General features: G+C 36.0%; 1 protein-coding gene across 1 annotated transcript in view; it reads right to left on the bottom strand.

Annotated features, from left to right (window-relative positions):
• The window catches only part of LOC138703851 (serine-rich adhesin for platelets-like), a 1430840-nt gene extending 1404708 nt beyond the window's left edge, over positions 1-26132 (bottom strand). Inside the window, exon 1 of the mRNA XM_069832070.1 lies at positions 25601-26132. Coding sequence (XP_069688171.1) covers positions 25601-25638 — 38 coding nt within the window. The 5' untranslated portion in view covers positions 25639-26132. The remainder of the gene's footprint in view (positions 1-25600) is intronic.
• Between the last annotated feature and the right edge of the window lie 1115 nt (positions 26133-27247).

Raw genomic sequence — 27247 nt, 5'->3', positions numbered from 1 at the left:
GCTGTAGTTGTATGGATCTTTGCGAATAGATCCTATTTTATTTTATATCTCAGAACTGTAGGCATGTTCCTTCTGTGATGTCAAGTCTGGCGACTGCGGTGGCCAAGAAACTAGACCGTTCCTAATCACTACCAGTTGAAGAAACAGAATGTAGGCTATAAAAATACAGTCATCACAGCAGTACACACTTAGCAAAATAAAACGATAATTGGGTTCATGGAATATGACAGTCAAAGGCAAATTTATTATCGTGCCATTCGAAAATGAGTACGAATTCGGTAAAATGGTTTTTGCACCAAAACAGATCCTCTATTACATCTTTAACAATTGACCTTACCTTTTGATACACCCTGTATATTTTATTTTCTTTAATAATGCAGTGTATTTGATATTCTTGTACACAGAGTGCTTCAAAAGTAACTCCTAACTGAAATTAGAATTGGATGAGGAAATTTGAACAGAAAGCTCAAATGTCAAAACTACTATTTAGAAAGTAATAGTTTTAAGAAAACAAAATATTTTCAAACTACTTTTGTGCCATATAACTTCATCGAGAACAGTTTTAAATGACATCACGGTTTTTACGTCTGAAAGGACATAATATCACAGTCTAGTATATACAATCACGAAGCTCAATACGTAGTAAATATGCATCCGTAGATAGTTGCTAACCACTAGGATCGCTAATATCGCCTCATCACAGACAATCCGAAATAGTACCGGCACAATCTATTGTTTCTAGCACCCTCACAACTCAAGCTTCGTGACTGTATATACTAGAATGTGATAATACTTTCTATATTCCTACTTCATTTGTTTTATACAGAAGTCCTATGGTTACTATGGAAACACCTTTTTTTTTTTGTGATCCTTGTATTATGAAAGCAGTTTTATTGACAAACTCAACAGAAAATAAGATGTTCTTCACACAAAATGAAAGAATTGAGATTCTGTTGACAGGATTTGGTGACAACAAGAGATAGTATGTTACCTCTGATTGAGGTTCTGGCTGATATGTACATCTATTATCAGGCAGTACATCTCACTTGACGATATGTGTCAGAGGAAGAACAATTGTTTTTATGCATCTGAAATCTGATTAGTGTAATATGTAGCTAGTCGGGGATGTATGCAATGGAGGGGAAAAGGAACTGGCCACCATACCCCATTATCTCCTGGATTAGTAGCCTCATAAATTATGCCTTATTGGTGTCATTTATGAAGTTCAAACCTATCCTAAACTCCCTTTAATGAAACTCATCCAAATCGGTCACCTATTTCTCTGTCAATATTGTGAGTAGAATAGAATCGAAATTTTGGGAATATGAACATATCAGAAACATTGAAAGACCATTTCCTGTTAAGAAGATAGGCCTACCTTTTTTAATTTGAGTTCGTCAAAAAAACTGCTTTTATAATACAAGGATTAATAAAACCCATCAGCAATTAAATTGTTACCATAGTAACCATGCTTCTGTATAAAACAAAAGAAGTATTGCCCAACGATAGAAAAAATATGATCTTTCAGATAACATTAACATCACAGTGTAGTATATACAGTCACGAAGCTTGAGTTGTGAGTGTGCTAGGAACAATATACTGCGCCGGTACTATTTCGCATTGTCTGAAATGAGGCGATATTAGCGAACCTAGTGGTTAGCAACTATCTACGGATGCATATTTACTACGTATTGAGCTTCGTGACTGTATACATTAGACATTTTAAATCCTAAACAGACAAATTTGTCCATGGTCCGTAAAGCTCAAATAAACGGTTGTTGTTGTTGTTGTTGTTTTTGTCATTGTTGTTTAGTTAACTGTCCCAAGACAGGTCTGAACCTCACAAGAGATAGCCTACCAAGAAGGCACCACTTATGAGGCAATAGGCCAGGAGATAATGGGGTAGGGTGGACAGTTCCTTTCCCCCTCCATTGTATACATCGCCGACTAGCTACATATTACACTAGTGAGACAAATGAATGATAATGGGCTATTATTTTATAAAGTACGTTGGTCTTCTTAAATGTCATATAATTTTAGAATTAATTAAAATGATTTAAAATTATTTTAAAACTTGCTTGCTCTACCAATCTTCAGAATCTGTTTGAATCTAATGATGAACTATTTATTTTATTCACTGAAAAAATGTATGAAGAAAAAAAAAGATAAATCAAGACATTTCGGACGTCTTGATGAAGTCTATGCATTAAACAAAGAACATATCTATATGGGCTATTCCATATGAAATCGATCAGTAAAAAACCTCGCATTTTTTATACTCTATTTTTTCCCTATTTATACAAGGTGCTGAGGAGAGTGCATTTGCAAAAATATACTATCGAAAGTCAAACGGTTTTCGTGTTGTTGAGCGACAAATTTAGCGTATTTTATAAAAACAAGCCTCTTTCAGCGCTCAGAACTCTGGAACCATTTACTGCAGAACATTGAACGAGAGCTCATTTTGAAGCTGACATTTGGTAGGTTATGATAAGTAATCCTTATTTTTATTGTACACAGAGAGACAGATAATCTGATTTTACTTACTTTTAGGCTTTTTGCCCATTTGTAAAAATGTAAAAAAATATTGAGAAAAAACCTTGCATTATTAAGAGGCATTCGGTATTGTTTGCTTAGTGGCTCGGCAATAAGTTTCGAGGGTATTAAATAAATTATTTTCACACGTCTAGACTTGAACGGCGCAGTACCGCACGCACTGGCCGAGAGCTGAAGATAAGCGAGCGTTGGGCGTCATTTTACTCCTGTGTTTATGAAAACTTGTGATAAAGCTAGCACAGCCATGACTGCTAGACGACATATCACGTGTTTGTCTCCTGGCCTTGCTTGTCTCGGCTAGCTCACAGTCAGCTGGTTAGTTCACGCGCATACTATTTATTTTCTTTATTTGATATTTTCAGAACTTTCTTATCAACGGTGCACCAGCAAAAAATATGTTTATTTGTACTTTCAATGCGGAATCTAACCATATATTTTAATTTTTTTTTCGTGGGCAAAGGCGTCTTAATGAAAAAAAAATCTAAATTTCTCCATTTCCATAAAAAGTAAGAAAAACTGTTTACATGTCGATATAAACTTTAACTTTTCAGCATCAAAGTAAACCATGAGTTTGATCATTGGGTGAAAGGATTTCAGAGCCACAACAGTTTCTAATTTTATGAAAATACGATAAATTAAAATATTTTTAATTTAAACACTATGAAGTTCTGATGCCTCGAACTTTGCACAAAGCATTGTATCACAGTTGTCTACGGACAGAAGAAGTTTCATTGTATTTAAAAATTGCAAGGTCAATTTTCTCTATATTTCTGTCGATTTGAGATGAAATAGCCCATATATACATGATGCCTGGGAAACCTAAGTACACAAAACAAAACCTGTCCAACAACTGAGATAAATTTAATCTCTGTGCACAGACAATTATGACGAATAAACACATGCACTGAAATGTTCAAATACGGAGTTCGATCCTTTTGACTGCGGGAACAAAGCAAACTGTAAGCAGTTCGTACTCCACAGCCTATGTCCTGAGGGAGGACGTCACACTACGAAACCGAGCAAGTCCGACGGGGAAATTGGCCGCGAAGTTCATCGCATTTCACACAGAGTGCGTTCAGTCTTTATGCTTGGCTTATAAAGCGTTTTATTCCACAAATCTGAATAAAAACAACGTTCACATCTGCCCCGCTTTACGGGAATGCAGGAATAGACTGCATCTGGCTTCTTCTGCCTTTATCAGTTTCCGGGATGTTATCTGAAGTGGGTCAGGCTTGCTTACACTGCAGGGACCGACAGATTTCTGTAGATTCAGTTGGTTTGAGTATTTGTCAATAGGGAGAAATGCACGATGTGGAGAGGGAACAGCCTGGAGAAAAAGAGTAGAAAGATACTTTGGAGAGAAAGATAAGTAGCGCATAAAGAGACAATTGTCCACGAAGAAAGAAAGAACGAAAGAAAGAAAGGAAGAAAGAAAGAACGAACGAAAGAAAGGAAGAAAGAACGAAAGAAAGAACGAAAGAAAGAAAGAACGAAAGAGAGAAAGAACGAAAGAAAGAACGAACGAAAGAAAGAAAGAAAAAAGAGCAAAAGAAAGAAAGAACGAAAGAAAGAAAGGAAGAAAGAAAGGACGAAAGAACGAACGAAAGAACGAAAGAAAGAAAGAAAGAAAGAAAGAAAGAAAGAAAGAAAGAAAGAAAGAAAGAAAGGAAGGAAGAAAGAACGAACGAAAGAACGAAAGAAAGGAAGAAAGAACGAACGAAAGAAAGGAAGAAAGAAAGAACGAAAGAAAGAAAGGAAGAAAGAAAGAAAGGAAGAAAGAAAGAACGAACGAAAGAAAGAAAGAACGAAAGAAAGAAAGGAAGAAAGAAAGAAAGGAAGGAAGAAAGAAAGAAAGGAAGGAAGAAAGAACGAACGAAAGAAAGAACGAAAGAAAGAACGAACGAACGAAAGAACGAACGAAAGAAAGGAAGAAAGAAAGAAAGAAAGAACGAAAGAAAGAACGAACGAAAGAAAGGAAGAAAGAAAGAACGAACGAAAGAAAGAAAGAACGAAAGAGAGAAAGAACGAAAGAAAGAACGAACGAAAGAAAGAGAAAGAAAGAAAGAAAAAAGAGCAAAAGAAAGAACGAAAGAAAGAAAGGAAGAAAGAACGAAAGAACGAAGAAAGAAAGAACGAACGAAAGAAAGAACGAAAGAGAGAAAGAACGAACGAACGAGAGAAAGAAAGAAAGAAAGAAAGAAAGAACGAACGAGAAAGAAAGAAAGAACGAAAGAGAGAAAGAACAAAAGAAAGAACGAAGGAAAGAAAGAGAAAGAAAGAAAGAAAAAAGAGCAAAAGAAAGAAAGAAAGAACGAACGAAAGAAAGGAAGAAAGGAAGAAAGAACGAAAGAAAGAAGGAAAGAACGAACGAAGAAAGAAAGAACGAACGAAGAAAGAAAGAAAGAACGAACGAAAGAAAGAAAGAACGAAAGAACGAGCGAAAGAAAGAACGAACGAAAGAACGAACGAACGAACGAACTAACGAACGAACGAAAGAAAGAAAGAAAGAGAGAAACAACGAAAGAGAGAAAGAACGAAAGAAAGAGAAAGAAAGAAAGGAAGAACGAAAGAAAGTACAAAAGAAAGAAAGAAAGAAAGGAAGAAAGAACGAAAGAAAGAACGAAAGGAAGGAAGAAAGAACAAAAGAAAGGAAGAACGAAAGAAAGAAAAAGAAAGACGAACACTCCAAAATGAGACACCAGAGTTGAATCAGACAAAGTAAGACAAGTAGTCCAGACAAACGGAGAAAAGCAGTCTAAAAACACAGAAAGGACGGCAGTTCGAATTTAGGTTAGGTCTGGAATTTTTCATTTGAAACATCTATAGCGGGGTTTTCCTCGAAATTTGAAAGTGGGGTGGCTGGGGATGGGGGTGAAATCTAAAATATAATTAAGCCTGGTTTCAGACTTCCCCCTAAATATCTAAATTGACGTGATTTTTGTCGAGCTGTTTTCAATTGCTGATTTCTTCTTTGAATTATTTTCCCCCAGTTATGTTGCCGCAACAAATGACACATTTTCTGTAAAAAGTGAAGTTCCTTATTCACCTTCAGCATTATCTCTATGGTAACGAAGTGCTGTCTTCATTTCTAATTTGAATTGATTTTCTCCTATCACTTTATCATGCTACACGAAAAAATTTATATTTTTTTGTAAATAGGATAGATTTTTGTTCATCTTTAGCAGTATCTCTATGGTAACGAAGTGCTGTCTTCATTTGTTGACATTTCTCTCATATTATTTTCCCTTGTCACATTTTCCGTAAATATGATACTCTTTTGTTCGTCTTTAGCACTGTCTCTATGGCAACGAAGTGCTAACTTCAATTTTTATATTTCCTTGAGCTAACCTGATAGAATAAGAATTATTTGAAATATTTAGCTGCAACTGGCAGACGGAGAGAGATCGTTGGGATGGTCGTAATAGGAAAGAGTTTCTCATTTATCTATCCCTGAGCCACGCGAAACCTGGAAGGTAGCCAGGAGGAGCAAAAATAACACACAACGTAGTTAGTCTTGTCTCATAAACTACAATTCACAACTCAGGCAGTCCTCAAATTGCTTCAAAGACACTACAGAAACTAAATCCGAGCAATTCATCCTCTTTTTCTAGCTAAAAGTCTTGTAGACGTTTGGGGATTACATTTACATACATAGAACTATCCAGAAACTTAGTTAAAATGTTATACTTCATAAGATTTTGAACACGAAACGTGTGTGAGAATACCGGGTGTACCAAAAGTCACAATCCATTTACATATAAGTCGATGTCAGGGAGATGATACAAGGTTTCTCATAATAAAGGATGTCCGACAAGTCCCGCATCATAGGCCTAGGCGATATCATAAAATTTGGAGTGTGCGGAGTTGGTTCGACGAGAACTTCCACAATCGGTGGGTAGGACGCAGAGGACCAGAGAATGGTCTCCAAGGTCGCCAGACTTAAACTCCCTTGACTTTGTCTTATGGAGTAATCTGAAGGAAAAGGTGTACCAGGTGAAGATCCATGATTCATGAAGACGGATCGAGGGAAAGTGTTGTTAAACCACCGCTGATATGTTACATCGCATTCTCAATAGCATGAAGTTTCGTCTTCATACATATTATGAACTTGGAGACTTTCATATCAAACACATATAATTTACCATATGATGTGGGACTTATGGGACACACTGTAGTTTTCTGAGATTTTTTGGCTATATGTGCCGCGTCATAATTTTATAGAAATATCCAAGGTTTTGGACATACATAATAGGATTCATGGTCCAAACCAAAAACTGTTGGTAAAGGCACAATTTTCGTAAATGATCCCCCTTTTCCCGATGTGTAACTCCAAAACGTTGGATTTCTCTGCAACCATGACCCGAAAACCTCGCACCATGTTGAAGGTTGTGTAATTCCCAAACCATAGTTTCCCACTGTCTCACACTGTAACCGCGTGGTATAAGGCGTCATCCTTCAGGCTAGGATTACAGAATGGGCGTTGGTTCGAGTACTCATGGGGGAGGGGGGAAATATTTCTCTTAAAATGTTGGCCAGCATTTAGATTTGGGGAGCTACAGTGAGTAGCACAAACCTGTTTTGTATGGCAGCTGCAACGGCTTTGGGAGCGTCGTGCTAACCACATAGTGATTGATCGGTACCTTACTGAAGCATGTGGATGTGCAGTCAGCAATTGGCTGGGCTGTCGTGTCACAGAAAAAGAAAAGTGCTGTATGTTCAATTGCCTATGCGAACAAGGGTACGAGCCACAGAATGTCGCTTCACACCTGTGGAGTAACGGTTAGCGCGTCTGGACGCGAAACCAGGTGGCCCGGGTTCGATTCCCGGCGGGGCAAGTTACCTGGTTGAGGTTTTTTCCGAGGTTATCCCTCAACTCAATATGAGCAAATGCTGGGTAACTTTCGGTGCTGGACCCCGGACTCATTTCACCGGCATTATCACCTTCATCTCATTCAGACGCTAAATAACTAGAAACCGGATTTTTATGTAATTACATATTATATACCTTTCAACCTAACCGTATATAAATAACAAATCTTTGCGAATCTTGTAATTACCATTAATATATTAAAATTTGATACTACATATTTTTACATATTTACCCCACATTACATATTATGGCTTGGTATTACATAAATCTACATATTTAGGGGTTTTATTCATTTTTACTTCTCTAAATGGAGAAAAAAACCTGCTGGGGAAGTTTACAATTTGAAATACACAGATTTAAAAAGTCTTTTTATCTACCCAAGAAAGAGTGTATTTCGGGACGAAACATAACGTCCTTAGTTTCAGGAAGTAATAGAGGCACTCACCCCATACCTCCCACTGTAAATATGAGTGAACAAAAGACAACCTTTCTCATACAACTATCTTGTATTGTAAAAATCACTCAGAAAGTAGCGTTGCCTCCATGCGGTGGAGTGGGACGAGGGAGACATGATTTGTCTCGAACTATAATTGTTCTGCACACGTCTTAACAAGCCGTTCCCATGCAATTTGCACCCTTACCCACCCTCTTCCTAATCCTTCCAGGGAAAACCCGTGTCAAGTCTGGCATGAGCCACAATAAAGTAGCCGACTTTTGAAAAGAATCTGGAGTAAAGGAATAAAATGGAAAGATGTTGAAAGATTAAAAGGAATAGCTTTTCAGGTTATTGCTTGACCTATTTACTTTAAATTTAGTAGACCTATACGGAAATGTGGATTTTCTGAGCAATTAGAAAGTATGGTTCTCGGCTGGAATAATCCTACCCTTCTGAGACAGGAATGTCGCTTTTCAAACAACAGTTTGTAAATGCCTATAGTTTGAGGTTTTAGTAGGTACTTTGTTTCTTACAGGGAGCAGCTAAAATGCCTGTGTCCCACATCTCCTCTTATTTTCTCCTATTCCAGTAAAGCGAAACAGTGCTTGCAGTTCTGTTGTGTCATTCATTTCACTCAGTTCTCTAGTTTTAGTACTTACAGTATAAAGTGCAAGTGAGTTTATCTACTGATTTTAATTAACTAAAATGGCCCCCGATTCTTCAACCTTAACGACAAAAATTAAATCGTTGATTGCGATGAACGAAGCTTTCACTACAGATGGAAAAATAGTAATGTGTCAAGTGTGCGGTAAAAAAGTCGGGTGCTCTATGAAATCACAACTGGAGAGTCTTACCTATCCTATACCTACCAGATACTGATATTAAATATTTTCATGATTTTACATATTTTGGTACATATTCTGCTTATTTTTCTTACATAAATATATACATATTTCACACACTGATATTACATAAAAATCCGGTCCCTATAAATAACCTAAGATGTTGATAAAGCGTCGTAAAGTAACCTACTAAAAAAACAAAATTCATGTGAAGAGAAAATCTACAATATTGCGTCCCCAAACCAACACAACATTAATTCCCGAAACTGGGCGACGTATTTTACGTGTCAGTGTATCCCTGATACAGTGCAGAATTTCTTTGAAAAGGTGTGCTGTTGTTAAACACTGCTTGTTCGAAAATACGGAAAATTTTAATGTATTCCATGCAGAGGATCCTTCAGTAAGTCGCCATTCCCCAAGTACCATAGTAACGCGGATGTAAACATGTTTACACTGTAGGGCGCTAATGCTGTCTTGAAGCTCCGTTATGTAACATGTTTTCTTGCAAAATAGAAAGGGCACAGACGCCAGTCAAAATGATATGACGACAGAACCCACTTTTACTTGCAATAAAAGAGTAACGTGTCAAAGCAACGTGACAGCGGAAAATCATTAAAAGGCCAGGAACAAATGAAGACGACATTTAGTTACCATAGAGATGTAGGCCTATTAAAGACGAACAAAAGACTATCATAATTAAGGAAATAACGCTATAGGTACAAAATTCTTGTTTCAAGACATTTCAGAAGAAGTTCCAAACATTTTATATGCTGAAAGTAAATACATTATTTATACAGGGTGAACCATAAGTAAATTTCAGCGGCTTAGACCTATTCTTTGAAATATTTCGAACAAAATAGCTTGATACAATTTTGCTCGTTTTGTTTCCTTTTCGAGATAAAAAATGTTTTATATGAAACATTTCACAGCGTGTTTTGGGAAAGCCATTAATTTAATTCCCAAAATGCTCTGTCAATTTAAGAGAGCAGTGTAGTACGATAATAAATGATTGAAAGAATTTTAGTTTCCTCTTTTACACGTGAAGAAATTTGATGCCAACAAATGTAACTTTTCGTTATGCAAAGCAATTTTACAGTGTTACATTTTTTCGGATCGAACTTCTACATATTTAAAGGACAAAACTAAAATTCTTTCAATCATTTATTATCATACATAAAACACTGCTCTCTTAAACTGACCGAACATCTCGGGAATTAAATCAATGCCTTTTCTAGAACACGCTATGAAATGTTTCACATAAAACAATTTTTATCTCAAAAAGCAAGGAAAATTGTATTGAACCCTTTTGTTTGAAATATCTAAAAATACATATTTATGGCATTATTTACGATACACTCTGTAGCCCTATATATACACAGGGTGTTCAAATTCAAAACTTCCCAGTCTAAAATTTTTATTTCAATTAAATTTAATTTAAACAAAAAACACGTCAACATAGATACTGAAGGGAAAATTAATACCAGCGTTAATTGCATTTTAGGTTTAACCCCTCTACCACCGCTTCCTTTGAAAATTAAAATGGCACCCCTATATTTTCATACTTACATTTTAAAGAATATTCAATTTTGCATACATCTTCATTCATATGTTCTCTCATTTCTGAGAATTTAGATTTTTAAAAAAATTAAATAATATGGACGTAATCTCAAGTTTAAACTGTAAGATTTATTTAGTGAAAAATTCAAAGCATGAATTTCCTTTATTTGGAAAGTATGTTAATGGCACTTACGTACCATACATGACTCTCGTGTTTAGGTGACTCTTTCCTAGGCATGTTTAAAAAATTGTGACGTGAACTTCTGCCTGAAAACACGCTTAGAGTGCAATATTTATTTTCCAATATTCAGTGCACGCGTACTTTATTTTACCTACGTATTAATTACTACCAAAAATATACATAGGAATGGATAACTTTTTCGCATCGAATTTCTATCTTATTTCACCTACTTAGTATAAAAAAATTGGACTGAACTTTTACGCATCGAATTTGTTTGCTGTTATCATAATGAGTTTCATAGTGAGAAAGCAAACAAATGACTATCAATTTTTTTTATACGTTCAGCATTCATGAGGTTGCTAGGTTACGCTTATGAAGCACACATAAAATACAATTCTCATGTTGAAAATGTGTCAATAGACATCTGCTAGTGAAGGAAGAGAGATATGAGAGGCAAACAAAAGCATGAACCGTTGTGGACACTAGCGGGGGTGATTTTATTATTGGACGGCTTTCTACAAAGAAAGATTTCATACTGGCGAGAGCCTACTTTCCAGCTTCCGATGTCAAATACAGAGCTTTTCTGTGAAAGCCTTATACAGCTTTGAACAAAATGACCAATCGGTGAACTGTGTAGGCTGGAGACTGAAATGTTAACAAGAAATTCGTTGTATGGATCGCGATAAAAAAAAATGTATTCACTTCTCCCACACTCAATGACGATACTTCAAACTGCCTTTCTTTGTCCAAAGAAAGAGTAGACATTTCGTTCCCTGATAAATTGACTCGTTGATACTGAATATGAACAAAATCCGTCCAATAGTTTAGTAGAAATCGCTGTACACAGACAGACTAGTACTAAAATTATTATATTTCATGTACATCATTCCCTGATAAATTGACTTCTAGATACTGAATATGAACAAAATCCCTCCAATAGTTTAGTAGAAATCGCTGTACACAGACAGACTAGTACTAAAATTATTATATTTCATGTACATCATTCCCTGATAAATTGACTCGTAGATACTGAATATGAACAAAATCCGTCCAATAGTTTAGTAGAAATCGCTGTACACAGACAGACTAGTACTAAAATTATTATATTTCATGTACATCATTCCCTGATAAATTGACACGTAGATACTGAATATGAACAAAATCCGTCCAATAGTTTAGTAGAAATCGCTGTACACAGACAGACTAGTAGTAAAATTATTATATTTCATGTACATCATTCCCTGATAAATTGACTCGTAGATACTGAATATGAACAAAATCCGTCCAATAGTTTAGTAGAAATCGCTGTACACAGACAGACTAGTACTAAAATTTTATATTTCATGTAATCGAACCAATAAGGAGATAACGTGTGTTTAATTTATAGTTGACTTAAGAAACCGATTTCGCTACATATGATAGGTTCCCAAATTCATCACAATTGTATATGAACAGAGAAAATGTCTTTTTCCACTATCGTTCGTTCTGTAGAAATATACGAAGCTATGCCGCCTTATACCACGCAGATACAACACGGAACGGTCATTATTTAGCATACAGTATATATTTTGTATATTATATGACCCCAAAACCTTCTCTACACTTCACGTAATTAGAAAGTATAAGAAAGTGCGTTCCGCGGAAGTGACGAGCAATTTCTGTCCAGCTTCATTTCCTGAATAGCGTCTGTCGAATTCCAAACCCGGTTCTGCGATAATAAAATAGCGGTCAATGGGCCCGAGTACCCCATTCAAACCATCATGCTCCTGCCAGCAGGCCTGCTCGTCTGCCAAGGTCGAATACGTTGCAGGAATCCTGACTGCTCAACGCTGTGCGATGAGGAAGAACTGGCTGTTATGTCACTGGCAAACACCTGCGAGCCTTTCTCTGAATACAGCCACTGACGGCTACTGCTTTGAGATACAGTAACGGAATGTAACTACTGCTATTACATTAATTCTGCATGTTTTATTATTATTGTTATTATTATTATTATTATTTAGTTAACTCTCCGAAAGCTAGTTTAAACCTCAGTGACACTAATAATGCATCACTCATGCGGCAAATAGACCCTGAGATAGTGGGGTAGGATGACCAGTTATTTTCCCCCTTTATTATTATTATTATTATTATTATTATTATTATTTAGTTAACTCTCCGAAAGCTAGTTTAAACCTCATCAGTGACACTAATAATGCATCACTCATGAGCCAACTAGACCCTGAGATAGTGGAGTAGGATGGCCAGTTATTTTCCCCCTTTATTATTATTATTATTATTATTATTATTATTATTATTATTATTTAGTTAACTCTCCGAAAGCTAGTTTAAACCTCATCAGTGGCACTAGTAATGCATCATTCATGAGGCAAATAGTCCCTGAGATAGTGGGGTAGGATGACCAGTTATTTTCCCCCTTTATTATTATTATTATTATTATTATTATTATCATTATTATTATTATTATTTAGTTAACTCTCCGAAAGCTAGTTTAAACCTCATCAGTGACACTAATAATGCATCACTCATGAGCCAACTAGACCCTGAGATAGTGGGGTAGGATGGCCAGTTATTTTCCCCCTTTTTTATTATTTTTTTAGTAGGTTATTTTACGACGCTTTATCAACATCTAGGTTATTTAGCGTCTGAATGAGATGAAGGTGATAATGCCGGTGAAATGAGTCCGGGGTCCAACACCGAAAGTTACCCAGCATTTGCTCATATTGGGTTGAGGGAAAACCCCGAAAAAAACCTCAACCAGGTAACTTACCCCGACCGGGAATCGAACCCGGACCACCTGGTTTCGCGGCCAGACGCGCTGACCGTTACTCCACAGGTGTGGACTTTTTTTTTTATTTTTTTTTATATTTTTTTTATTATTATTTTTATTATTATTATTATTATTATTATTTAGTCAACTGTCCGAAGGCTGCTTTGAACGTCATTAGTGACACCAATAATGCATCCCTCGTGAGGCAACCAGGCCAGGAGATAGTGGGGTAGGATAGCAAATTATTTTCCCCTTTATTATTATTATTATTATTATTATTATTATTATTATTTAGCCAAATGTCCAAAGGCTGCTTTGAACGTCATTAGTAGCACCAATAATGAGGCAACCAGGCCAGGAGATAGTGGGGTAGGATGGCAAGTTATTTTCCCCATTATTATTATTATTATTATTATTATTATTATTACTATTATTATTTAGTCAACTGTCCAAAGGCTGCTTTGAACGTCATTAGTGACACCAATAATGAGGCAACCAGGCCAGGAGATAGTGGGGTAGGATGGCAAGTTATTTTCCCCTTTATTATTATTATTATTATTATTATTATTATTATTATTTAGCCAACTGTCCAAAGGCTGCCTTGAACGTCATTAGTGGCACCAATAATGAGGCAACCAGGCCAGGAGATAGTGGCGTAGGATGGCAAGTTATTTTCCCCTTTATTATTATTATTATTATTATTATTATTATTTAGCCAACTGTCCAAAGGCTGCTTTGAACGTCATTAGTGGCATCAATAATGAGGCAACCAGGCCAGGAGATAGTGGGGTAGGATGGCAAGTTATTTTCCCCTTTATTATTATTATTATTATTATTATTATTTAGCCAACTGTCCAAAGGCTGCTTTGAACGTCATTAGTGACACCAATAATGAGGCAACCAGGCCAGGAGATAGTGGGGTAGGATGGCAAGTTATTTTCCCCTTTATTATTATTATTATTATTATTTAGCCAACTGTCCAAAGGCTGCTTTGAACGTCATTAGTGACACCAATAATGAGGCAACCAGGCCAGGAGATAGTGGGGTAGGATGGCAAGTTATTTTCCCCTTTATTATTATTATTATTATTATTATTATTATTATTATTTAGTCAACTGTCCAAAGGCTGCTTTGAACGTCATTAGTGGCACCAATAATGAGGCAACCAGGCCAGGAGATAGTGGGGTAGGATGGCAAGTTATTTTCCCCTTTATTATTATTATTATTATTATTATTATTATTATTATTTAGTCAACTGTCCAAAGGCTGCTTTGAACGTCATTAGTGACACCAATAATGAGGCAACCAGGCCAGGAGATAGTGGGGTAGGATGCCAAGTTATTTTCCCCTTTATTATTATTATTATTATTATTATTATTATTATTATTTAGCCAACTGTCCAAAGGCTGCTTTGAACGTCATTAGTTACACCAATAATGAGGCAACCAGGCCAGGAGATAGTGGGGTAGGATGGCAAGTTATTTTCCCCTTTATTATTATTATTATTATTATTATTATTATTATTATTATTATTATTATTATTATTTAGCCAACTGTCCAAAGGCTGCTTTGAACGTCATTAGTGGCACCAATAATGAGGCAACCAGGCCAGGAGATAGTAGGGTAGGATGCCAAGTTATTTTCCCCTTTATTATTATTATTATTATTATTATTATTATTATTATTATTTAGTCAACTGTCCAAATGCTGCTTTGAACGTCATTAGTGACACCAATAATGAGGCAACCAGGCCAGGAGATAGTGGGGTAGGATGGCAAATTATTTTGTCCGTTATTATTATTATTATTATTATTATTATTATTATTATTATTATTATTATTATTTGTTTTCTCGCAGGTGTTACACACAGAGTTCAGTACTTCAGTGTTATGTGATTTCTGTGTTTTTTCTAATAATTTAATTTGAATCAAGATTCAGTTTCCCAAAGTGTTTTGTTAAGTTTTCTGTTAATGTAAGCCAGTTATTAATATAACTATTGCATAGCTTTCACAGACTCAAACTTGTAAGTTTTTGTCCTCCATTGAAAGGAAAATATACTTAGACATCGTTTCTGTTTCTGTTCTAAGTTACGATTTCTTGGGTGGGTAACATTAGTCATATATGACAGCTTATTTGCGATAATGTCCAGTTTATTTGCTGGGATTATTTCTCCTAGAGTGACAAGTCAATGTTGTCTGTAATTGTTACCCATCACCACTACAATCACGCTATGCCACAAGATATTTTAGTCAACGTATGAAAATAGACACTTTAGACACTAAAACCATGAAACAGACACTAAAGTCCCAAATAGGCATTTTAAAGCACTATAAAACTCTACCAACTCTCATGGTTTTCATGAAACGTGTATAATATTTTAAATTTTTTTAATTAATGCTTAAGGGACAAAATAAGCAATTACCCTAAAATCCCAGGTCTAGTTATGTTACAAACAACCAATCAGCAAGAACACTCTTTCTATTAATCCTAGCAAAATAGCAATGATTCTGAATTTGGAAATTTTGAAAACATAAACAGGCAATTCATTTAGGAAAACTTCTACGGTTTTGGCCGACACAGGTGTTGACGTTTCACCCCCGAAAGGGCAAGGTTGATGGAAATCTTCTACAATTGCAGAAAGTTATGTTGACGACAGCTCATCTAACACAGAGATGTGGTCCAAAAGATTCTTCACGGAGGTGCAGGTTTAGCTAACAATGAAGAAGAAAAGAGAAACTTTCAAATAACTACAGAAAGAAATCGTGATTGTACAGGGACATCATTTTATTTTTACTAACATTTTTAATATTAACCTGGCTATACCTTTGGATTAATGGTTCATAGCCGGAAACACCGTTTGCTACCCCCTTCTACGATTGGGGTTCGATGATACTGGCGTAAAATACAAACAAATCACTTTACTAGGTATAGGAGGGAAGAAAAGTAGTTCATCCATTTACGTAAACTAGGAGATATCGTAATTCTGACTTTTATCATTTTCATTAGGTTTTTGTTTAATCAAAATACAGTACAGTATTAACAATGAGTGTTTTTACTCACGAACTAAGCTGTCCATGTGGACGTATTCATTATGCAGTGTATATTATACTGTCTACAGCACATTAGCGTACAATATAGAGAATGAAGTTAAATTAAAAAATAATCATAATATAGATATTGAAACACATTTTGAATATGGTGGCCGTTCATTTCGATACAGGCTTCAGTTCTGATGTGCATATTATCGCACTATAGACTATTGTACCTAATTCCAGTTACCAGTTTCGTCCTTCGTACAAGTAACCCATGTTGAAATAATTCTGTACCTACTCTGTAAAAGAGTACCTTAGGTACTGTAAATTCAATCTTCACTTGTGCCCCATCCGAAAAGATAAAATTACTCAGACATGCTATCTACCGTCCGTCCAAGTGGTTATGCCGCAGGATCGTAGAAAGGGGGGGAAATCACGTGACAGTTAATTACTTAACGAGGCCCTTTTATTTAAGTTATTTTAAACAGTTGTATAATATTACGTAGACGTCCAATTCCTAACAGAAATTAATGTTTTCAGAAAAGAGCTAAGACAGCCCAGCTACTAGTCTTTAAGGTGGGGCGAGCAGAAGCAGGTGGGGAAATCGGGATGCGACGTAGGCAAACGGACGACAGTACCTGTGCGAAAATATAATTCAATATTGAAAGCTCTTTCGTCACTGGAAAACGCGAACATATTTCTGGAACCTACTATACTCACTAACTCAGTACTGTTTACCATATACGGCCTCGGTTCTGTGTGGAGGACAGTTGGAACTTCATTAGTAGAAGGGGTGGGAGTGAAGTACATTTAAAAACTCAGGTACAATAAAAATTTAAGTAAAAATAAAATGATGTCCTTGTACAATTGCAGAAAGTTAAGTTGTCGACAGCTCATCTAACACAGAGAAGTGGTCCAAAAGATTTTTCACGGAGGTGCAGGTTTAGCTAACAATGAAGAAGAAGAAAAAAGAGACTTCGAAATAACTACAGAAAGAAATCGTGATTGTACTTATCCGAATATTGTGTTTAATATGAATAGCTGTAACAACTCTAACATTAATATACTGTACATTTCAAATAAATTGTGTATTAAAAGCTAAAAAAAATTGTAATGTAAGTAATTGTGTCTCGGAAGATGTGTATTTCTATTTTTCTATTGTTTCCTGTTAACTATCTTTTCACTTGCTTCCCTAGGGCAGTAATATCTCTTAAGTCCCGTCGTCAATAGCAACGAACAAATGACAGTAGACTCCATTTATTTCCCTAAAAGCAAGCTAATAACAGCATAATTACGGCAGTAGGAATGGAAAAACGTTTTTAACTAATTGCTGGCGAGGTTTCAGTCAGCCAGGACGTTTCTATGGAAACTTGATTTAGTACCTAAACAAAAGAAAGTCGCCTCCGTCATGAAGCTATCTGCATACGGCTGACATTGGAATGCAGACACAATCGTTACGTGCGGGTGAAGTACAAAAAGAAACTGTACAAGCACAAAACGACTTGATTGCTTGTTTAACAATCATAGCTTATGACAAGTACACACTGTTCAGGGCCTGACTGTCACTTTAATCCTATTAATGGTATTGACAGCGTTAAGGTCTCTCGAGAAGAACAGATTCTGTGGTCAGGAAGGATTATTAGTTAAATTTTTTTGAGTATGAAACGAATCGTTAAAATTATGGTGGATTGGACCTGAATGCGACGTCAGGTAATTTTATGCTTGTGATTTCGAGTCCAAGTTCATCGCCCTGCAACACAGGAGGTTCATCACGCGACGAGTTAGTTTACCTGCCCTGTCTGACCAGGGGGTTGCTTCGTCTCAAGGGATTAGAGGCCACTGGTTCTTACCCACCCCACCTTGTTACGAGAAGGTGAATGTCCTCTGAAATAATTAGTTTTTAGAAGTTTGCAGGACTACTGGCTTTTTAGAGACAGAAATACGATTAGAACCACCATCATCAATATCATCATTAGGACTAGGATTTTGATGACCTATAAATCATGAAAAAATGTCCTAAAAACAATGCATTTATGACCTAAAAATCTTTCAAAAATGCCCTAAAAATTGATCTTACATTCTAAAATTAGCTTAGTAGGAAAATGAATTTTGTGCTACTTAATATTTAGACTAGAAATTAAATTAAATTCTGGTACCAACATTTAAGTTTATTTAATTTTACATAATTTTTTCTAAGTGGTACACTTTAATTAATTATTTTACCTGATGTAGTCTACCACAAGGCCACTCTTATACGGAATTAGCAAGTATAGAGGAGTCTATATTGAAGGGTTGGTTGGACTGATCCATTACATGGGGTGTACTACGTTAAAAGGGCAATATTTGTGTAGAAAAACGATTAAAATATCGTACAAAATAATGGGTATTAGCCACCGGCGTAATTCGGTCGGTTAAGGCGCTTGCCTGCCTATGCCAGGTAATCTATGGAGAATCCTCGGCCTCATCTCGCCAAATATCATCTCGCTATCACCAATCTCGACGTTAAATAACCTAGTAGTGGATACAGCGTCGTTAAACAACCAAGTACAAAAAATGGGTATTAATGGACAAAATATCAAAGGAACTAGACATTATTTTATATTAATAATGGGGATTTGTGGCCAAGATTAAATGAAATTGCCTCAAAAACGCCCGACTAAAACAAAAGATGCTCTTATGAGTTGAAACAGGCAAAAAATGCAAAAAATGCCCTAACAAATATGTCTTAAAACATGCAGTTTATCATATAACATATAAATACTAAAGCAGCTATGTTTCTGGCATACTAGAAAAAAGGTGCAATTTCATCAAAATCCTAGCCCTAAATCATCATCAACATCATCGGTTAGGTCATTTGGTCTCTTTCTATTACGATTTACTGATCTCTCGAATACAATCAGGAATGAAAATAGTATACAGGGTGTTTCAGATATACTTTGACAAACCTTGGAGGCATGTTCCTCACACTAAAAAGAAAAAAAAAATGTTCATGTTCAAAATGTTCTCCTCTTGCTGCCACTTTCATTGTTATGAGTAGAATTCTGAAATGATTAAAGTTGCAACACTTGCTACCAAGTTGACAATATCTAACAGATCTTTCATTAATAACTAAAAAAACTAAGGATTTTCGGACATATGTTTATATAAACTTTTTTTTCTTGTTTTGGTGTGAGGAACATGTCCCCAAGGTTTGTCAAAGTATTTCTGAAACACCCTGTATAAATTATTGTTCTATACATCTCTTTCACGGGCATTCATGGAACCTTTTCGTTGTGGACTTGTAAATATGAATTTACTTTTGCAATTCTAGAACAGACATTTTTTCTATAAAAGCCATTCGTTTTTTCTACACACTCTATTATTTTTTGTAACTGTGTAGCACGCCCACGCCGTAGCGACTCGCATTACGGGATGCGCGTTGGTTCGAGCCCTTGTAGGAAAATTTTTCTTCCATGAAATTTCGGCCAGTGTATGGGACCGGTACCCATCCAGCATCGTGATGCACTTGGGAAGCAACGATAGACAGCGAAATCGGTTACGAAACCCAGCTATAACGGCTGGAGAGGATCATCGTGCTAACTACATCTGGTTGCATGATCGTTCACCTCTGATGAAGGATTGGCTGGCCGGTATTGGCCCTTCGTGGGCTGTCGCGTCACGGATTAACTCTTTAACAGTTTAGTGTACATAGGGGTTTAACAAAAAATCAGTTAGAGGCCTACTGTATTTTTTTACTTGGTTATTTAACGACGCTGTATCAACTATAAGGTTATTTAGCGTCGATGGGGTTGGTGATAGCGAAATGGTATTTGGCGAGATGAAGCCGAGGATTCGCCATAGATTATCTGACATTTGCCTTACGGTTGGAGAAAACCTCGAAAAAAATCCAACCAGGTAATCAGCCCAAGCGGGAATCGAACCCGCGCCCGAACGCAACTCAGGATCGGCAGACAAGCGCCTTAGCCGACAGAGCTAAGCTGGTAGCTCCTACTGTATTTGTAAATATTATCTTCCTTGTATTTTTTACAAGAAAATTTTGCAAGGAAAAAAGTTACGAGACTAAAAAAATGAATACATCAAAATCCACAAACAACTATTTTATTTTCTTAATTGGTTCAGAAAAATAAATTAAGTAAAATTCTAAAATCTTCATTTGCTTTATTTAAATTTTCCATTTCTTTCTTCTACAGTCAATTGTTTTTTTTTTAAATCTGTTGGCGCCAGTCACTGCCTCTATACAAAATATGGACATTGCGATAGTTGTTTTCTTTACGGTCCGACAAGGTTTAATAAACTAGTGTGAGAAATGAAGCTTTGCCAATTTAAGGGTTAACAAAACACAGTAGCATTTTTAATAAGGTAATTAAAAATAAAAGATATTTAGTGGACAATAAAAATTTAAATTTTGAAATAAGATAATTTATAGTTGCAAAGCGAAAATTTTAGAGTCTTGGTCCTTTTCTAACCATATCAGAGACGCCATGAAAAAAAAAGTCAGGCATGAAACTTAACATTTTGTAATAGGAGATAGAATTTAAAATTATGCAATTTTTTTTTATTTGAATAACTCAAAAACCAACCACCTGATCATAATGAAACTTACATGCAAGATACTTATATGAAGGGGATGAAGTGTACAAAATATGAATCTCTACCTTAAAAAATACATATATATATATATATATATATATATATATATATATATTTCACCCATCACCCCCTAACCGTGAGACTGTACGACTTGGATCAACCTATGTTGACATGGTGTGTGTTAATTACAGTAAATAAGGTAAAAATGTGAAATAAAATAACAGTAGGCCTATATACAAGTCTCGTCTAAGCTAAACTAGCGCTGAGTTAGTTCCTTGTGCTCCGCTTATACACCTTCAAGTGTTTAGAGCTCTTTCCTCAGTCATACCAACGTAACTTGGTGAAATTACGAAAGTTTTACGCTATGCCTTGCATATATGACAAATGTGACAGGCTGTTGACTTTTTGTTTTGTGATATTGTCAGTACTGGTCTGTAATAACGTAGTGTAATGGCGGATTTTCAGTTCTGAAATCACCAGAACTAACTGTGCGCAAGTTTCATTGTAGACACATTGTAAAAAAATAATATTTTTAGCACTTATACAAGGTGTTTCAAAAGTAGGCCTAAAGCATGACTGCAATTAAAATTTGAATTAGGGGATTTGGGGGGGGGGGAGTTCAGACACGGCAAAACTTGTACGTATTTAGAAAGAAATATTTTTTGAAGTGACGAAATATTCTTGCGACTATTGTTGTACCAGTTATGACGTCATCGAGAGCATTTTTAAATGGCACCTTGTAGTTATTTTATTAATATCATCTGAAAGGGTTTATCTTTTTCTATCGCCACGTAACACTTCATTTGTTTTAAGTAGAAGCATGGTTACTATGGTAGCAATTTAATTGCTGATTCATTTTCTTAGTCTTTGTGTTATGAAAGCCGTTTTATTGATGAAATCAAAGTAAAATATGTCTTAGCTGTAAATTATCTTTTTTTACATCTGAGACACATCAATGTTCTCTGAACTTCGCTTCTATTCTACTAACAGTTGACAGAAATATCTGGTCGATTTGGATGTTTCGTTAAAAAGTGCGCTTTTTTATGTAATCGGTCAATGTAGAGTATCCACCAGCCACTGAACGAATATTGCATACTTTTATCACTGCCAATATGTCAATTTTCAATACTTTCATCACAGCCAGAACACATTTCAATTCTTATTGTAACACATTTAATATGTCACAAAATATACACTGGACGAAGTAAATGTAATTATTATGAAAGTCGCCATATTTGGTTTCTCGAATTACGATCCACTTCCACTAGATGGCTACCGACACGAGAAGCAGGGCCGACAATACATGCAAACGAAATTATACTAAATGTGAGCAATGGTACCACAGGTGTGTAGTATTATGTGACAAGTTAGGTTAGGTTAGATTAGGTGTGTATTGTATAACAGGTTAGGTTAGGTTTGATTAAGTGTTAATATTATGACAGAGGTTAGGTTAGTTTAGATTAGGTGTGTATTGTGTAACAGTTTAGGTTAGGTTTGATTAGGTGTGTATTGTATAACAGGTTAGGTTAGGTTTGATTAAGTGTTTATATTATGACAGAGGTTAGGTTAGTTTAGATTAGGTGTGTATTGTATAACAGGTTAGGTTAGGTTTGATTAAGTGTTAATATTATGACAGAGGTTAGGTTAGGTTTGATTAGGTAAGTTTGTGTGACAGGTTAGCTTAGATTATGTGTGTATTCTGTGACAGATTAGGTTAGGTTGATTAGGTGCGTACTGTATGGTAGGTTAGGTTAAGTTTGATTAGTTGTATAGTATTATGAGGTTAGGTTAGGTTTGATTAGATGTATATTGTGTGACAGGTTAGGTTAGGTGTGGTGAGTACTGTGTGACAGGTTAGGTTAGATTAGATGTGTATTGTGTGACAGGTTATGTTAGATTAGATGTGTATTGTGTGACAGGTTAGGTTAGATTAGATGTGTATTGTGTGACAGGTTAGGTTAGGTTTGATTAGATGTTTAGGCCTATTGTGTGACAGGTTAGGTTAGATTAGGTTGTGTATTGTATGACAGGTTGGGTTAGGTTTGATTAGGTGTGTATTCTGTGACAGGTTAGGTTAGATTAGGTGTATAGTATTATGAGGAAGGTTAGGTTAGATTAGGTGTGTAGTATTATGAGGAAGGTTAGGTTAGATTAGGTGTGTATTGTATAACAGGTTAGGTTAGGTTTGATTAAGTGTTTATATTATGACAGAGGTTAGGTTAGTTTAGATTAGGTGTGTATTGTATAACAGGTTAGGTTAGGTTTGATTAGGTAAGTTTGTGTGACAGGTTAGCTTAGATTATGTGTGTATTCTGTGACAGATTAGGTTAGGTTGATTAGGTGCGTACTGTATGGTAGGTTAGGTTAAGTTTGATTAGTTGTATAGTATTATGCGGTTAGGTTAGGTTTGATTAGATGTATATTGTGTGACAGGTTAGGTGTGGTGAGTACTGTGTAACAGGTTAGGTTAGATTAGATGTGTATTGTGTGACAGGTTATGTTAGATTAGATGTGTATTGTGTGACAGGTTAGGTTAGATTAGATATGTATTGTGTGACAGGTTAGGTTAGGTTTGATTAGATGTTTAGGCCTATTGTGTGACAGGTTAGGTTAGATTAGGTTGTGTATTGTATGACAGGTTGGGTTAGGTTTGATTAGGTGTGTATTCTGTGACAGGTTAGGTTAGATTAGGTGTATAGTATTATGAGGAAGGTTAGGTTAGATTAGGTGTGTAGTATTATGAGGAAGGTTAGGTTAGATTAGGTGTGTATTGTATAACAGGTTAGGTTAGGTTTGATTAAGTGTTTATATTATGACAGAGGTTAGGTTAGTTTAGATTAGGTGTGTATTGTATAACAGGTTAGGTTAGGTTTGATTAGGTAAGTTTGTGTGACAGGTTAGCTTAGATTAGGTGTATTCTGTGACAGATTAGGTTAGGTTGATTAGGTGCGTACTGTATGGTAGGTTAGGTTAAGTTTGATTAGGTGTATAGTATTATGAGGTTAGGTTAGGTTTGATTAGATGTATATTGTGTGACAGGTTAGGTTAGGTGTGGTGAGTACTGTGTGACAGGTTAGGTTAGATTAGATGCGTATTGTGTGACAGGTTAGGTTAGGTTTGATTAAATGTGTAGGCATATTGTGTGACAGGTTAGATTAGATTAGGTTGTGTATTGTATGACAGGTTGGGTTAGGTTTGATTAGGTGTGTATTCTGTGACAGGTTAGATTAGATTAGGTGTATAGTATTATGAGGAAGGTTAGGTTAGATTAGGTGTGTAGTATTATGACGTTAGGTTAGCTTTGATTAGGTGTGTATTGTGTAACAATTTAGGTTAGGTTTGATTAGGTATGTAGTAGTAGTATTCTTACTATTATTTGACGACACAAACTCACTGTTACATTAAAAAAATATGGCAGTATTCTCATTCTCACACGATGATTTTCGTATACGAGTATAAGTAAGGTACGTATTTAGGGTGGGTTGGGTGAGGTTACAGCTCTCCCAGTGATCACATCAATTTCTACTAATCAATGCTATAAATCCAAGGCATTTTAGCAAGTTCCTATAGTGGTCAGAACATAAGTAATATTTACTACATTATTATTATTATTATTATTATTATTATTATTATTACTTACTGGCTTTTAAGGAACCCGGAAGTTCATTGCCGCCCTCACATAAGCCCGCCATCGGTCTCTATCCTGAGCAAGATTAATCCAGTCTCTATCATCATATCTCACCTCCCTCAAATCCATTTTAATATTATCCTCCCATCTACGTCTCGGTCTCCCCAAAGGTCTTTTCCCCTCTGGTCTTCCAACTAACTCTCTATATGGATTCCTGGATTAACCTATACGTGCTACATGCCCTGCCCACCTCAAACGTCTGGATTTAATGTTCCTAATTATGTCAGGTGAAGAATACAATGCGTGCAGTTCTGCGTTGTGTAACTTTCTCCATTCTCCTGTAACTTCATCCCTCTTAGCCCCAAATATTTTCCCAAGCACCTTATTCTCGAACACCATTAACCTCTGTTTCTCAAAGTGATAGTCCAAGTTTCGCAACCATAAAGAACAACCGGTAATATAACTGTTTTATAAATTCTAACTTTTCAGATTTTTTGATAGCAGATTGATGACCGAATAATAACAGGCATTTCCCATATTTATTCTGCGTTTAATTTCCTCCCGAGTGTCATTTTTATTTGTTACTGTTGCTCCAAGATATTTGAATTTTTCCACGTCTTTTTGAAGATAAATCTTCAATTTTTATATTTCCATTTCGTACAATATTCCGTAATAATAATAATAATAATATTAATAATAATAATAATAATAATAATTTATTTTGTACACATCGATCATAATGTTTTATTACTTCTTATTAAATTGCAATGTAGTTTGAGGTTATGAAGGTAAAAAAATGTATTTAGGGGATACTCAAGTAAAAGAGATTGATTACCACTAGTTATGTTATGAGACTAGACAGAAAATCAACGGTGAAAATTCTTCAGTAATACTCGCATAGTACGCCGGCTTATAAAACGCATGGGCGTACAGGACGCGCCCCTCTTAAAAAAATAATTTTAGTTATGTAAACGTAACAGTAACCAACTTTCGCCGATTAAAATACCACCTGAAATTTCAGCTTTCAATATAAACGACGCATATAGGTTTAAATAGGAGCACCAGTTTCTTAGGATGTAGATAAGTATAGAATTCAAGTGAAACTAGACACAGAAATGTCAGGGAAGTGTACACCGCCTACCTTTTGGGCTTCCACCTTCTTTTCAACACTCCCAGCATGTATGCCAACAGGTAGACCACCAAAAGAAGTCTCTCTACAGCCTCAAGCCAGTTGCAAGAAGTAGCAGTCAAAGAAGTAGACGGTGAAGAAGATCTTGCAGTACCAAGTGTAGGGTTGTCTTCAACCCCACTACACCACACGTCGGTGAGGGCGGAGGGAGGTTTCTGCTCCTCTTCAGATTCCAGGAGGACAGAAATTTTCCTCTCTTCGAATTTAAAAATTTTCAGTTCCAAAAATACACCGGTAATAAAACAAAAACAAAAAAACTATATATCCTCACATCCCCCCCTCTGTTAAACAACACTTTATTCCACCTAAATTCACACGTAACACATCAACCCATTCAGGTTTCCATGACAATACATGGTTACGTCACGTAAACATTACACAATCGCACATATTCATACGCAAGGTGAATCTGGCGGCAGATTTTCTGTAGGAGCGCTTCGCTTCCAGCGCATCAACCACCGACTACCGCTGCCATCGACTGACTGACCCGAGCTAAAAACAAAACAACATGGCCGCCACCAGCTTGGTTGCCAGGAGACACGATCTATTCGGCCATGTTCGGGTATCTCCGCTGCTAAGCCAGTGTGGTGGAGTGAGTGAGACAATCGACGATCGATCATACCGTCGCCCTGGTAACTCTTCAGCGCTATTGAGTGCTATGTAACCTTGAATTTCGGCTCTCGGACAAGAAAATAGGTGGGATCGTTATATTGGGACTGCGGAAGAAAGAAAGGTTTCCAACACGTGGTGATGTGTATAGCGCTAATGGAAGGTAACCCAATATCATTCCTACCGTACACTTTCTCTTATTCATGTTCTCTCTCTTACTATCTCCCTTACTCTCCGTCCTTTCTTTCTTTCTTCCTTTCTATCCATCTTTCGTTTTCTACTTCTTCGTATCTCCCTCTCCTTCTGATCTCTTTCTTTCATCACCTTTATATTGTTTTCTATTTATTATATTACCTTCCATTCTTTCTTTCTTCCTTTCTTTTTTCTTCCTTTCTTGCTTTCCTTCTATCTTTCTATCGTTTTCTACTTTTTCGTATTTCTCTCCTTCTCATCTCTTTCTTTCATCAACTTTATATTGTTATCTATTTATTATATTACCTTCAATTTTTCCTTTCTTTTTTTCCTTTTTTTTCTTTCTTTCTTCCTTTCTTTCTTTCCTTCTATCTTTCTATCGTTTTCTACTTTTTCGTATTTCTCTCCTTCTCTTCTCTCTCTTTCATCAACTTTATATTCTTTTCTATTTATTATATTACCTCTTTCCTTTTTCTCCCTTTCTTCATTCCTTCCTTCCAACCTCTTTTCCTTTCTTCCTTCCTTCCTTTTTTCCTTTCTTCTTTTATTCCTTCCTGCCTGTCTTCCTTTCTTCCTTCCTTTCTTTCTTCCTTTCTTCCTTCCTTTCTTCCTTTGTTCCTTCCCTTCTTTTTTTCCTTTCTACCTTTGTTCCTTCCTTTCTTCCTTTCTTTCTTTGTTCCTTCCTTTCTTTCTGCCTTCCTTTCTTACTTCCTTTCTTTCTTTCTTCCTTTCTTTCTTTGTTCCTTCTTTTCTTCCTTCCTTTCTTTCTTCCTTCCTTTCTTCCTTTCTACCTTCCTT

This window comes from Periplaneta americana, chromosome 1 (genome assembly GCF_040183065.1).
Source record: "Periplaneta americana isolate PAMFEO1 chromosome 1, P.americana_PAMFEO1_priV1, whole genome shotgun sequence".
NCBI lineage: Eukaryota > Metazoa > Arthropoda > Insecta > Blattodea > Blattidae > Periplaneta > Periplaneta americana.
The sequence above is the reverse complement of the archived record's forward strand: the minus strand, read 5'-3'. Positions and strand labels throughout refer to the sequence as shown.